Raw genomic sequence first — 13,953 nt, 5'->3', positions numbered from 1 at the left:
GGTCCGCGGAGTGAGGCGCCATCGCCGCTCCGCGTCTCATCACCAGACGGGTAGGCGCGACCCGGTCTCGGCCTCAGGCCCGCCTCATTCTTGGGGGTATTTCTTTTCCTTGGTTTTGGGTATGTGTTGTCGGCGCCGTCTGTGAAGTAGAATTGTATAAGTGTTGCCGTGTGCTCGGTAGTCGGTATTAGCTCTGCACTGTGTTTTCACTTTTATATTTGCTTTTTTGTGTAAATGGAATTGTGTTTTCTTTTTTTTGTGTGCTTTTGGTGGAATTGAAGATGTGTGCTTCCCGTGTGCCGCGAATAAATGTGCTTTATTATTGAACTGTTCTCCCGCTTCGCTTCGTCTTTTTCTCCCATTGAATCCTCATCTTGCTTCACGTAAAGGGTTGGTAGTGGGCTGAATACGCCCGATAATTAATCGAACCGTCGGGGTCGACGATAACACCGCTCGGTTATTCTGATAGTACGGAACGGGTCGCTTAAGTGGCCCGTGTCCGAAGTCGACCTGCGGCGAGGTGCGATCGCCCGGTCTACCCTCCGCGTGGGTACTTAGGTAGGTCGAATTTGGCGAGCAACCCTATCCCACGCGGGGGCTGATTGGCTCGATCGCGGTGAGACCGAAAGGTCCACCCGTGACTGGTTCCCGGCGTTAGTCCGAGAGGGTCACGACTGGATTGTCCGTCCGGTGGGCGACGTGCCGCGATTCGAGTTACGTGGCCGTCAGCACGCCGGCGGGCGCGAATACCGCAACACTGGTGTCAGGTCGTGCGATACAAATTCATCGCCCTCCTCGCGGCACTGGTATCGGAGAACAGGAAAACGGGCTCTCCTGTCTCCGGCTAAATTCACGGGAATCGGTCCAGGGGTGAGAGAAGCGACCCCCGATTCCCTCCAAATTACGAGCGAGCAAATTAACCCTTCACGAGAAGCAAGATGGCGTCTCAAGGCGAGTGGGAGCCGGGGGTATTAGAAATGGATGTAGAATGTGTAGGATCCATGGTCCAGGATGGAATCCCCGAGCAGGAAATGTTGATTGTGCAGGAACACGGACTCGCCCAACTGAACCCAGAGCCCGAAATGGGTGCGGCAGCGGCCGCGGTGTATGACACCTCCCCCCCCCTCTCCACCAAAACCCTTCCCCAACCCTTGCCGAAACGGCTCAGCTGAGTGCATCCAACATGGCCCAGCTATGCGCCATGCTGGCGGCAATGAACAAACAAATGATCGAAAAAATGGATGCGAATACACAAAAGATGGATGCGAATACACAACAAATGAACAAAAAGATGGATACAAATACAAATGAAGTGAAAACGACGATGGATGCGAATACACAGCAAATGAGGGAAGAAATGAAAGAGCTGCGGGGTGAGACGCAGAACATGGGAATGAGCCTAAAAGGAAGCTTGGAAGAACTAAAAAACGAAATGAAAAAGGAAGTCGACACGATACGAGCGGAGGTGACCGGGTTAAAAGAGAAAGTAAAAGGAGTGGGAGTCGCAATGGAAGAAAGTAAACAAGAGAGGGTAAACGAAATAAAGACGGTGGTGGGAAAAATAGACAAAGTAGGAAAAGGATTGGGAGAAGTAAAACAGGGACAAGACCAAATAAAGGAGGAAATCGGGAGGAACACGACGGCGATAGAGGAATTAAAAGAGAACAAGGGAAAATAAAGGAGGGATTGGGAGCCGTGAAGGAGGACTGTGAGAAAAGACATCGGGAAATGACAGACAAAGTTGAAAACCTGCGAAAGGAGGTAAAAGCGGAGACACAGAAAGGATTAAAGAAGGTGGCGGAGGAATGTAGAAAGAGACATGAGGAGGTAATTAATGAAATGGAGCGGAAAGCCGGAGAAAAGACAGAGGAACTGGGGGAGCAGATAGGAAAAAACCGGGGCGAGACAGAAGAGCAGTTTAGGACAACGAGGGAGGAAATATCCAAGACAAATAAGATGGTGACACAGGTACAAGGGGAGGTGGAGCAAATAAGAGAAAAAGTCGGGGAACTGTCGTTAGGAACGATAGGGGAGGAAATAAATGGGGTAATAAAGGGGAAAATGGAGGAAATGGAGAAGAGACTGACGGATAGGGTGGAGGCCCGGTGTGAGAAGCAGGGTGGCCTCCTTCGGGAACAGGGGGAGAGGATATACTCCCTCGAGGCGGATCGTGCCCAGGTGGGGCCGGTGTCACAGGGCGGAGGAGGAGGCTTGCCCGATGCGGGGGTGAGCATGCCAAGCTTGGGGAGGGTAGAGACCGCGGGGTCTTTTGGCCTAATGGGGGTACCCGGAATGACTGTTCCAGGGGGTGTGCAGAGTGTGAGTCCAATGGCTTGGGAGAATAAGCGGGACAACGCGGGGCACGGACAGACGCAGACAAGGGTGGTGGAGCCCCCGGGCAAATGGCTCGGACCCTGCGGGAGTGAGGCACCGTTGGGACTGGGGAGGTACACTCCTCCCGGAGTCCCTAGGGAACGGGAGGAGACCTCGAAAGAACCGAGGGTGCCGCTACCCCCGTACGATGGCAAGACGGACTTGAGGGCATATATGGCCCAGTTCCAGTGTGTTGCCAGAGGCAATGGCTGGAACGAGGTGCAGGGTGTGGCACAACTCACAGCGGCCCTGCGTGGCGTGGCTTTGGAAGTCCTGACCACGGTACCCAGTGAGGGGGCGACCCTGGAGGATCTCCATTCGGCCCTAAAAAACCGATTTGGCATGGACCAGCAGAGCGAGCTTGTTAAAGCTCAGCTCAACGGGCGCAAACGACGTCCCCAGGAATCACTGGGAGAATTGGCACATGACATTCGCCGCTTGGTGGGGATCGCGCACACCAACATGCCGCCGGAGTACCGGGAGGAGATTGCCCTGGACCATTTCCTTCGAGCAATAGGGGCACCGATGTCGGAGCATTGCTCACCGTATGGCGCCCGGACAACCTCCAGAAGGCGGCTGATACTGCTGCCTGCTGGGAGGCAGCCAGAACGCCATTGGGAGGGGCTGGGCGCCATGCGGTGGCAGTCCGACAGGTGGACCCCGTGCACGACAGTGCGCTGGGAGCCGGGCAACCCTGGGCGACCAAGCGCGAGTGGAAAGGATGGTGCAGGGCATGTTCGACCGCCGGTTCGGGAGACCTGTGGAGAGGCGGTCGGGCCCGGGAAGGGCGGGAGATGGGCCATCGGGGGTACCCCAATTCGGAATGGAGGCGGGTATAATTCGGCGTACTGGAGGCAAACACCTTACCAGAAGAGGTGTTATAATTGTGGCGCAGGGGACCACCTGCAGCGGAGGTGCAACGCCCCGCGCAGGGAAAGGCCCCCGCGAAGAGAAGAGCCACGGCCCCCTAGACCACCAACTCCGCCCCGGGTCAATAGGGATAGCCAGGCCCAACCATCACCCCCCCACCAGTTCCCGGGAAACTAAGAAGTGCCGAACATGTAGGGCCGTGTTCGGCAGACTCAGACGGAGAAGAGCCCTCAGAACTGCGACAGGTCATCAGTTGTGGCCAAATTGGCAAAGGTAGCTTAACAATTCGGTGCAAGATTGCCGGCGTAGGGGTAGACGCCGTGGTGGACACAGGAGCAAGCGCCACGATCATCAGCCCTGTGGTCCTTGATTCGAGTGTAGACGGTTGGGATGAGATCCACCGTCTGCAAAACCATAGTTTGCAGCTAGCTACCGGGGCAACGGCCCCTATCATAGGACGTGGTTTCGTGTCGTTTAAATTGGGCACTGTGAAAACCAAGATAGAGGTTTGGGTGGCAGAGGTGTACGACCCATGTCTAATAGGGTTGGATGTGCTGACGGCCGGTGGTTGTAAGATCGACTTGGGCCGGGGGTCATGCAGTTGGGTGGTGAGGAGTTGCCGTTAGGAGGCGTGAGCACGGACGAGAGGGTGGAGCTGGAGGCTCCTGACTCCGTGGTCATTCCCCCGGGTGCCGAGGCGGTGGTCCCGGCCCGGTGGCGAGCACCCCCAACGTGGCAGGGCCCCTGCGGCCTAGCGGAACTACCGGCAGGGCTGTCAACCCCGGGCTTGGTCGTGGGCCGCACCCTGGTAAGTACCGACGGGCCAGTAGTGCCCGTACGGGTGATAAATGTTAGCACGGAACCACGCACTATCAGGAAGGGCACGAAGGTGGCAGATTGCATCCCAGTAAAAGAGGTCGCAGAGCTGAGGGACGATAACGTCGAGCCGGACAGGCCCCAGAAGGAGTCTCCAGACTCGATTAGGAATTGGCCCGGTCCCATTTGTGAGATGGTAAATCGGAGTAGTGTAGATTTGGAGGAGGCCCAGCGGGAGGCCTTATACAAGCTGGTCGACCGACACATCGGGATCTTGTCCTTGTCACCCGAGGATATTGGACGTACGGGCCTGGTGCAACATCAGATCCACACCAATGGGGCCCGGCCTGTCCGTCAGCCTGCTCGAAGGCTCCCATGGAGCAAAAGAGAGGAGGCTGATGAACAGGTTGAAAAGATGCTCAATGCAGGTGTCATCGAGCCCTCGGGAAGTCCTTGGATGTCACCAGTTGTGCTGGTTAAAAAGAAGGATGGGACCACGCGTTTCTGTGTGGACTATCGCCAGCTGAACAACGTGACACTCAAAGACTCCTATCCCCTGCCTAGAATTGACGATACCCTCGACGCCGTTGCAGGCTCTAAATGGTTCTCAACTTTGGACCTCAAGAGTGGGTATTGGCAGGTGGAGATGGATAAGACGGGGAAGGAGAAAACGGCATTTTCCACAGGGAAGGGACTGTATCAGTTCACTGTGATGCCGTTCGGTTTGTGTAACGCCCCCGCCACCTTTGAGAGACTGATGGAGCGTGTACTAGGCGGCATGCCGTGGCAGTCATGCCTGGTGTATCTGGATGACGTCCTGGTACACGCTAAAACATTCACCCAGGAGATAGCCAATTTGGACCAGGTGTTTGGGCACCTCAGGCAGGCAGGGCTGAAATTGAGCCCAGAGAAATGCACTTTGTTCGCGACAGAGGTGGCCTATCTCGGACACGTGATAGGCCGCGAGGGGGTGAAGACCGACCCCGGAAAAATTACAGCGGTAGAGGAGTGGCCCGTACCTACAACTGTCAAACAGGTGCGGGGCTTTTTGGGACTTTGCTCCTACTACCGGCGTTTCGTGGCAAACTTTGCGGAGATAGCCAGGCCCCTTCACCGGTTGACGGAGAAGGGGTTGAGATTTAATTGGACGGAGGAGTGCCAGGAGGCCTTCCTCAAATTAAAGGGGTGTTTGACATCCGCACCTGTTTTAGCGTACCCCACCGATGACGGGATGTATACCCTGGACACGGATGCAAGCCAGGAAGGATTGGGAGCAGTCTTGTCTCAGACACAGGGGGCGTGGAAAGAGTGATCGCGTATTACAGTCGGGCCATGAGTAGGCCCGAACGAAATTATTGCGTAACTCGTAAGGAACTATTGGCTATGCTGTCTGCCGTGAACCATTTCCACCCGTACTTGTACGGGAGGAAATTTTTGGTTCGAACTGACCATTCCTCCTTGCAATGGCTCTTACGGTTCAAGGAACCGGAGGGCCAAATTGCAAGGTGGTTGGAAAAATTGCAGCAGTACGATTTCAGTGTGGTCCATAGAGCCGGTAAGGCTCATGGGAATGCCGATGCGCTCTCTCGACGCCCCTGTCTGAGGGAAAACTGCAAATATTGTACGAGACATGAGGAGAGGGACCAATTGGCAGACGCCTCCCCGAAACTCCCAGTCCGTGCGGCCCGGGTGGTAGGCCCAACTTTGCCACTAACCGCGGGAGAGGAATTTGGTGGATTGGCATGGAGCACGGCCCAGCGGGAAGACCCCGTGCTAGGGCCAGTGTACAAATGGGTCCAGGAAAACAGGAGGCCCAGTGGGGAGGAAATCGCCCCATTCGGGGCGCGAACAAAGGCATACTGGGCTCAGTGGAGGACCCTAGAAATGAGGGACAACATCTTGTATCGCAAGTGGGTGGAGATTCCTTCTGAACAAACTTCTTGGCTGGTGATAGTCCCTGATGGGTTTAAGACCCAAATTTTGAAACAGGTGCACGGTACCCGCGCCGGCGGCCATTTGGGCAGGACCAAAACAAAATCTCGGGCCCGCCGGCGGTTCTATTGGGTTAACATGGGGCGCGATGTACAGGACTGGTGTCGAGCATGCGACGCCTGTACTGCAAAAAAGGGACCGCCACAGAGGATGAGGGCCCCACTCCAACTACATCAGGTTGGGGCTCCCCTGGAGCGAGTGGCCATGGACATTTTGGGACCACTGCCCCCCACTCGCCAGGGTAATAAGTACGTCCTCGTAATTATGGACTATTTCACCAAATGGCCAGAAGCCTTTGCCCTTCCCAGCCAAGAAGCAGGGGTTGTGGCCAAGGCCTTCGTAGAAGGATTTACATGCCGGTATGGGATTCCGCAGGAGCTGCACACGGACCAGGGACGAAATTTTGAGAGTGAATTACTAAAAGAGGTGTGCAGGCTCCTGGAAATTCGAAAAACACGGACAACGCCCCTGAGACCACAGTCTGATGGCATGGTGGAGAGGTTCAACAGGACCCTGGTCCAACAGTTGGCCCTCTTCACCGCCACTAACCAGGAGGACTGGGACGAACACCTTCCGTACCTCCTGATGGCCTATCGCGCGTCCCAGCACGGGTCTACCGCATGTAGTCCGGCGCTGTTGATGTATGGACGGGAGCTGAGAAGCCCCGTCGATTTATTGTGCGGTCCGACGCCTGAGCGGCTTGATAGGCCCCCGGGGAGGGCTATGCCCGTCGGTTGGAGGAGGGCTTGGAGAAGGTCCACGCCTTCGCACGACACCAGCTCCAACAGGCGGGCATAAAGATGAAGCGCAGGTACGACCACCGGAGCCAGGTGAGCAAATACCCACCGGGGGCAAAGATTTGGTTCTTTAACCCCCGGCGAAGGAAGGGCAGATGCCCGAAGCTCACCTCACCTTGGCAGGGCCCGGGGGTCGTCCTGGCGCAAGTCAGTGACGTGGTCCTAAAAATTAAAATGGGACCACGAGCCCTCTCTCGGATCGTCCACGCGGACCGCCTGAGGCCTTACAAGGGCGACCTTACGCCCTCATGGATATGTCTTGCCGGAGGAGTCGGTGCTGGAACAGCCGCTCCCGCAGAGGCGCAGGGCTCTCAGAGTCTTGCGACGAGTTCACGAGCCCAGTAGGAAGGGAGGAAATTCCCCCCCCCCCTTGGGAAATTGATTTTTGGGGACATTCGAGGACAGTGACAGACTTGTGAATGTGTAGTGGGGACGTAGCTTAGCTACGTAGTGTTAAAAGGAACGTGCTACTAGTTTAAGGGACGACGTGGGAGCACGAGTTAGTTAGGGGAGGTAGATAGAAGGATGGCAGAGTTCAGTGGTGTGTGTGTTGAAGAGTTGTTGGTGAGTGAATTGGAAGCATGTGCTTGGTGAATGAGTGAGGCCAGCGGGTCTGTGTGCATGGAGTGAATGGGGAATGCATGGTGCGATGAGTGATTGGGGGGAGGAGTGACTCCCGCCCAAGGGACCCCGGGGTCAGAGTAAAGTGAGTTAGCTGGGTTAGTCAAATTGAAAAATGGAGGTCGTTTTGTTGTTGGTGGGTGTGTAGGCTCGAAACCCGTTTGGAGGGGTGCAGGAGCCCTGTTGACGGGCTTGGGAGCGTGGCTGCGAAAGGTGAGTATCGCTGAGTGGGTACCCCGGGCACCAGGCTAGTCGGCCGCGGTAGGCCATGGGCCCATGGGGGGCCGGGATAGAGTAGTGGGCACGGGTGCGCCTGCTTGGTGCGGGGGCCCGGGGCGCCATTAGCCGCGTGGGCAGTGTTGTGGGCACGGGTGACCCTCGGAAAGGGGCCCGGGAGGCCGGCCTGCCACGTGTGCGTTTCAGGGGTGGTGACATGGGGTGCACTCCCCGGTGTTAGGGAGCTGGTAGGCTCGGAGGCAGTGTAGTGCCTCGGGGTGCCATAGCGGGAGATTCGGCAGAGGGTCGTGCCTGCCAAAGGGAGCCACGTGTCCCAGCCAGGAGACCGTGTGAGGGCACGGAGAGAAAATTGGGGGGCGAGGCCCGAAATTGTGAGGACACCAACACAGGCGACGGGAATCTGGGTTGTGAGAACCAATAGTTTAAGCGAGAGGCGCTTGTTGAAAGCCCCGGGGTAGTTTAACAGTTAAATGGTTAGGGTAGATTAGGAGATGTACCCCTCCGCACCATCCATCCCCTCGCTCTCGTTGTGGGCCGCTGGACCCACTTTGGTTATAGATCGCCGAACTCTGGGGAGGCCATTCTGAGGCTTCGTTGGGCCTCGACACAGGACGTTAGCTCTCCCTTATTCCCCTCCGGGAAGGGAACGTAGGGGTTGGGAGTAGGCTAGGTAACAGGATAGGTTAGCCGAACAAGGACGATAAAGGGGGTTAGGGGACGATTTATAGTGGGGAAGTAAAAATAAAAAAAACAACAAAAAAAATAAGTTGGGGCTAAATTGGGGTTTGACAAATTAAGGGAGTGGGTATGTACAGTGACAGGCAAAGGCGATAGGTGGGAGGGAGATAGGTAGGTAGGTCCGAGCCCGCCTTCCAAGTGGCCAGCACCACCGCACTCCCTCCACCAACCTCCACTGAACGGCAAAGGCTGGCCAACTTCATCGGCTGGCCGTGTTTTGCTTCAAGGCAGAGGCTGGCCAACTTCATCGGCAGCTGTTGTTTTGCTGCAAGGCCTGTGCCATCGGCTGGCCGTGTTTTGCTTCAAGGCCTGTGCCGGCCCACTTCATCTGCCGGCTGGCCGTTTTCTTCAAGGCCTGTGCCGGCCAGTTCGTCTGCCGGCTGTGTTTGCCTGCAGCGGCCTTCTTCTGCGGGCTGTGTTGCCTGCACCTTTGCCATGCCATGCCCACTGCCCACGTTCACCAGCCCCGTTCAATTTTTGCTTTGCCCCCCTTGTTCATTGCCATGTGCGCCAGGATCGTAAAAGCAACAGTTTGCAAGCTGCGAGAACTGCACCGTTGGCAGCTACAACACGGGCCTGCAGTGGCGGCCCGTGCACCGTGTTTGTGTTCATGCATCCATTCGTTGTGCTCATTGCGTGTGCCACTTGAGCTGGCACGGAGACTGCGTTGTGCAGCCCATGCACCGTTGTGGTTCACTGCGTTCAGTTCAAAAGGGAAGGCCTTGGACTGCGTGTGAGCAGCCAGCCACGTTCCCTGTCACCTGCATTGTTTGAGCCAGAGACTGCATGCGAGCAGCCTGGCTCCCTGCTAACTGCTTTTCTTTTGCAGAGCTCATTGATCCTGGGCCATGGTTTAGTGTAAAATTTGTAAGTTAAGGTTAAGATGTACTGTACATATGAGTGCGCCCCCGGCATGTATGTCTTAGCGCCGGCAATTTTATTTAAGTCGTCCGTGTGAGTGAGTTTGTTTAGATAGTTACGCAGCCCTCAGGTTATTTATTTTGGGGACACGAATACCATGAATGTCGCACTCAGGGATCCGTAGGTAAAATGTACTAGGGGAAAACTACACATGATGGCACACGAAAATTTGACGACTCGGGACGAGTCTGTAAAAAGGGAAGGGGGTAGTGTTGTGGTTACCAAATTCGCAAACCACCATTCAGGTCCCTTAGGTGAGGTATCTCGGTAAGTGCATGTGTAGTTAGGCCCAAACCCGTTGTCTAGTGGGAATACATGTCATTTATGCGAGCTGCGACTCTTCAGGATAGCCGTTTTTCTTTTACTATCTTTATTTTGGACCAACCGCCATGATTACCACCACAACCACAACATCAACCAACAACCACAACCACCGCTTCACCACAACCGCCACGTCACACCTCGCAACCGTAGCATCGCCACCGTTCTTGCCCCGCTGTGGGTACCGGTGTTGGACTCGTGCAGGGCGCACGTTGAACAGCGTGTACAAAATCACGGATTTTGTGCTTCAAAAACGGATCAAAAACGACACACGCCCACTTTTTGCCGTCCAATCGGTGAGCGAGGGGCGATTTGGCCCCGCCTCCAGAACGATCGATATATGCAAATTTGTGGATCAAAAAGCCTTCACGCCCACTTTTTCTCGGGCCAATGGGGAGCGAGGTGAAAGGTCAAAGGGAGGGGGTCAAAGGGAGGGGGTCAAAGGCGAAGCTACGGGGGGATAAAAGGACCGTGTTCGTCAGTCAGAGGTGTGTGGAAGTCTGGAGCCCGAAGCCTGCAGTAGCTGGAGAAGCTGAAGAGAGTCGAACGAGGAGAGCCCAAAGAAGAGTCCAGGGTGGAGAGTCCAGAGGCGGAGAGGCGGCAGCGGCGAAGGCAGACGAGGGGGTGCTCGCGACGGTGCCGGGAGCTGCACGCCCGAGGAAGGCCGGCAGCGCGACCTGGCCGAGGTGGAGACGCACACCAGGGATAATAAAGATCCTCTATACCCCGAGCATCAGCAACCCCCTCCTGTTTCCCCCCGCGCTGAGATAGTGCGACCAAGGGGGCCCCTTTCCCACCCCCTGCCAGACACTGTCCGCGAGGTCCGCGGAGTGAGGCGCCATCGCCGCTCCGCGTCTCATCACCAGACGGGTAGGCGCGACCCGGTCTCGGCCTCAGGCCCGCCTCATTCTTGGGGGTATTTCTTTTCCTTGGTTTTGGGTATGTGTTGTCGGCGCCGTCTGTGAAGTAGAATTGTATAAGTGTTGCCGTGTGCTCGGTAGTCGGTATTAGCTCTGCACTGTGTTTTCACTTTTATATTTGCTTTTTTGTGTAAATGGAATTGTGTTTTCTTTTTTTTGTGTGCTTTTGGTGGAATTGAAGATGTGTGCTTCCCGTGTGCCGCGAATAAATGTGCTTTATTATTGAACTGTTCTCCCGCTTCGCTTCGTCTTTTTCTCCCATTGAATCCTCATCTTGCTTCACGTAAAGGGTTGGTAGTGGGCTGAGTACGCCCGATAATTAATCGAACCGTCGGGGTCGACGATAACACCGCTCGGTTATTCTGATAGTACGGAACGGGTCGCTTAAGTGGCCCGTGTCCGAAGTCGACCTGCGGCGAGGTGCGATCGCCCGGTCTACCCTCCGCGTGGGTACTTAGGTAGGTCGAATTTGGCGAGCAACCCTATCCCACGCGGGGGCTGATTGGCTCGATCGCGGTGAGACCGAAAGGTCCACCCGTGACTGGTTCCCGGCGTTAGTCCGAGAGGGTCACGACTGGATTGTCCGTCCGGTGGGCGACGTGCCGCGATTCGAGTTACGTGGCCGTCAGCACGCCGGCGGGCGCGAATCCGCAACAATATATATATATATATATATATATATATATATATATATATATATATATATATATATATATATATATATATATATATATATATCTTTTCTCTCTCTCTCCTCTCTCTCTCTCTCTCTCTCTCCTCCTCTCTCCTCCTTCTCTCTCTCTCTCTCTCTCTCTCTCTCTCTCTCTCTCTGTTTCTCTCTCTCTGTCTGTCTGTCTGTCTCTCTCTCTCTCTGTCGGTCTGTGTCTCTCTGTCTGTTTGTGTCTCTGTCTCTCTCTCTCTCTCTCTCTCTCTCTCTCTGTCTCTCTCTCTCTCTCTCTCTCTCTCTCTCTGTCTCTCTCTCTGTCTTTCTCTCTCTCTTTCTCTCTCATTCTCTGTCTGTCTCTCTCTTTCTCTCTCTCTCTGGCTCTCTCTCTCTCTCTCTCTCTCTCTCTCTCTCTCTCTCTCTCTCTCTCTCTCTCTCTCTCTCTCTCTCTCTCTCTCTCTCTCTCTCTCTCTCTCTCTCTCTCTCTCTCTCTCTCTCTCTCTCTCTCTCTTTCTCTCTCTCTCTCTCTCTCTCTCTCTCTCTCTCTCTCTCTCTCTCTCTCTCTCTCTCTCTCTCTCTCTCTCTCTCTCTCTCTCTCTCTCTCTCTCTCTCTCTCTCTCTCTCTCTCTCTCTCTCTCTCTCTCTCTCTCTCTCTGTCTCTGTCTCTCTCTCTCTCTCTCTCTCTCTCTCTCTCTCTCTCTCTCTCTCTCTCTCTCTCTCTCTCTCTCTCTCTCTCTCTCTCTCTCTCTCTCTCTCTCTCTCTCTCTCTCTCTCTCTCTCTCTCTCTCTCTCTCTCTCTCTCTCTCTCTCTCTCTCTCTCTCTCTCTCTCTCTCTCTCTCTCTCTCTCTCTCTCTCTCTCTCTCTCTCTCTCTCTCTCTCTCTCTCTCTCTCTCTCTCTCTCTCTCTCTCTCTCTCTCTCTCTCTCTCTCTCTCTCTCTCTCTCTCTCTCTCTCTCTCTCTCCCCCCCCCAATGGATGATTATGTCGGATGATCATGTTGTATAAATATGGTCACCCTTATTTTTCAGAAATTTCTGACTTTCGTCCCCAAAACCCGTGTCACCGCAAGTGACGCAATGCAGCATGACTTCTTCTCCAAGACTGATGTGTCCAATGAAGATCTTGCATCCGGCAAGTCCACAAGTGAAGACCCTTGAACTCCTCGATGAGAGGGTCTAGTGTCCGTGCACTCGGGATTTCTTGCCCTTTTATTCAGTTTTATCAACATTTTAAATGCTGATTGCTTTGAAACTGATTGGTCTCTTCGATGCTCTTAAACTATTTGTAATTCTTCATAACCTTTCCTTTTAGTGAGATCTTCTTTCGTGTTTCATGTGAACCTTGTGCTTTTAATAAAGGATGCTATTTCCTTTGTCCTGAGTTTCTGGTTTATCCCTCCTTCCCCCTCTATCCCCTCCGTTCCTCAAGTCAGACGTAGTTGGCAGCACGGTCGGAATGGAGCGTGAACAGATGCTTATTGCTGGCCTGAATGATTTCCGCGTTTTCTGAATGTCCGGTCTTTTTTCCTTTCAGTATACAAAGTCAAGGCTCATTGAAGAGTTGTCAGGAAGGAAAAACTGGATATTTAAGGGGAGGGTGGTTTGTCAGGTCAGGTATGGGAGCATGTGCCGGATCAGCGCATCACCAGAGGCCTGCATCTGGCCATCACCCCAGGCAGATACCTGGCCCATCCCCATCTCCTTGAGATGCCGATCAATCTGCTGCAAGCACGAGTCACGTGGTTGGTTGCTCGTTGTCCTCCTCCACTCACGAGGCTCCCTCACTAATAGAATCTGGTGAGCAGGATGAGCGTCAGGAAAACGAGCCACATGTCCACACAGCTCCATACACAAACACATACACACACACCCCGTGTGGCAGCGAGCGAGGCTGATAACAAAGTGAGTAAATTATGAGTGAGAAAGAAAAGTTTATGATGTTTGTTTGAAAAGTTGATGACGTTTGTTTGCAAGAGGAAGATATTAAAGCGAGCCCGGTAGTTATAGTTCGAGACAGTAAGTAAGACCAGCAATCCTGACACGGAGAGTGTAAGATGGTTCCGGGCACCACTTTAACTCTCTTAAATCAGAACGGTGGTACCACCTTGAGCGGTTGCTGTCCACAACCCACCACCTAAATTGCATCATACGTGATGTTTTGTATGTTGGAAATTAATTAATCTGATTTGTTGTCCATCGGTGGCGCACCTTCAACGTTCACACAACTTGGACCCTCTGTGCCTTTTGCCGTGCCCCCAACGTTTGAACAACCCGGGTCATCTGTGTTGTCTCATCAGTTATCAATATCCGTAGACTTCGGCAGGGTATCAATATCAACATCAGAAGTGTACTGTTTGAGTTCCTGCTCCAATAAACAAATTCACTTTTAATTATACTTGATCATTACTGATATTTGCAGAAATCTGTTTTCCTGCTTCTTGTGTTTGATTGTACTTACTGGTAAACTAGGGATGATTTTACATCACTGATGTCACATCGGATTTCACGAATCTCACCCACTCTGACAAGACACCTGGATAACTCGGAGGTGGCTCGATCGTGTCTTCTGGAAGTCTCAAATCCGATTGTTGAAGCAATCTCTTTGCCCAATTCATCCAAACCTTTCTTCAATCTGCCAATCTTCCCCAAAAAAATTATTTTTGAGACATGCTGTTTGAAGCCAT

The 13,953-nt window shown here is 53.9% G+C and overlaps 1 protein-coding gene across 1 annotated transcript in view; it reads left to right on the top strand.

Moving 5' to 3' along the window:
• The window catches only part of LOC147008097 (cyclin-dependent kinase 6-like), a 28,113-nt gene extending 15,477 nt beyond the window's left edge, over positions 1 to 12,636 (top strand). The window contains exon 7 of the mRNA XM_085865585.1: positions 12,299 to 12,636. Within this exon, the coding sequence (XP_085721711.1) occupies positions 12,299 to 12,427 (129 nt within the window). The 3' untranslated portion in view covers positions 12,428 to 12,636. The remainder of the gene's footprint in view (positions 1 to 12,298) is intronic.
• Positions 12,637 to 13,953: the final 1,317 nt, after the last annotated feature.

This window comes from Eptatretus burgeri, chromosome 21 (assembly GCF_056783735.1).
Source record: "Eptatretus burgeri isolate ZD-2024b chromosome 21, Ebu_testis_v1, whole genome shotgun sequence".
Lineage (NCBI taxonomy): Eukaryota > Metazoa > Chordata > Myxini > Myxiniformes > Myxinidae > Eptatretus > Eptatretus burgeri.
This window is presented reverse-complemented; position numbering and strand designations above follow the sequence as displayed.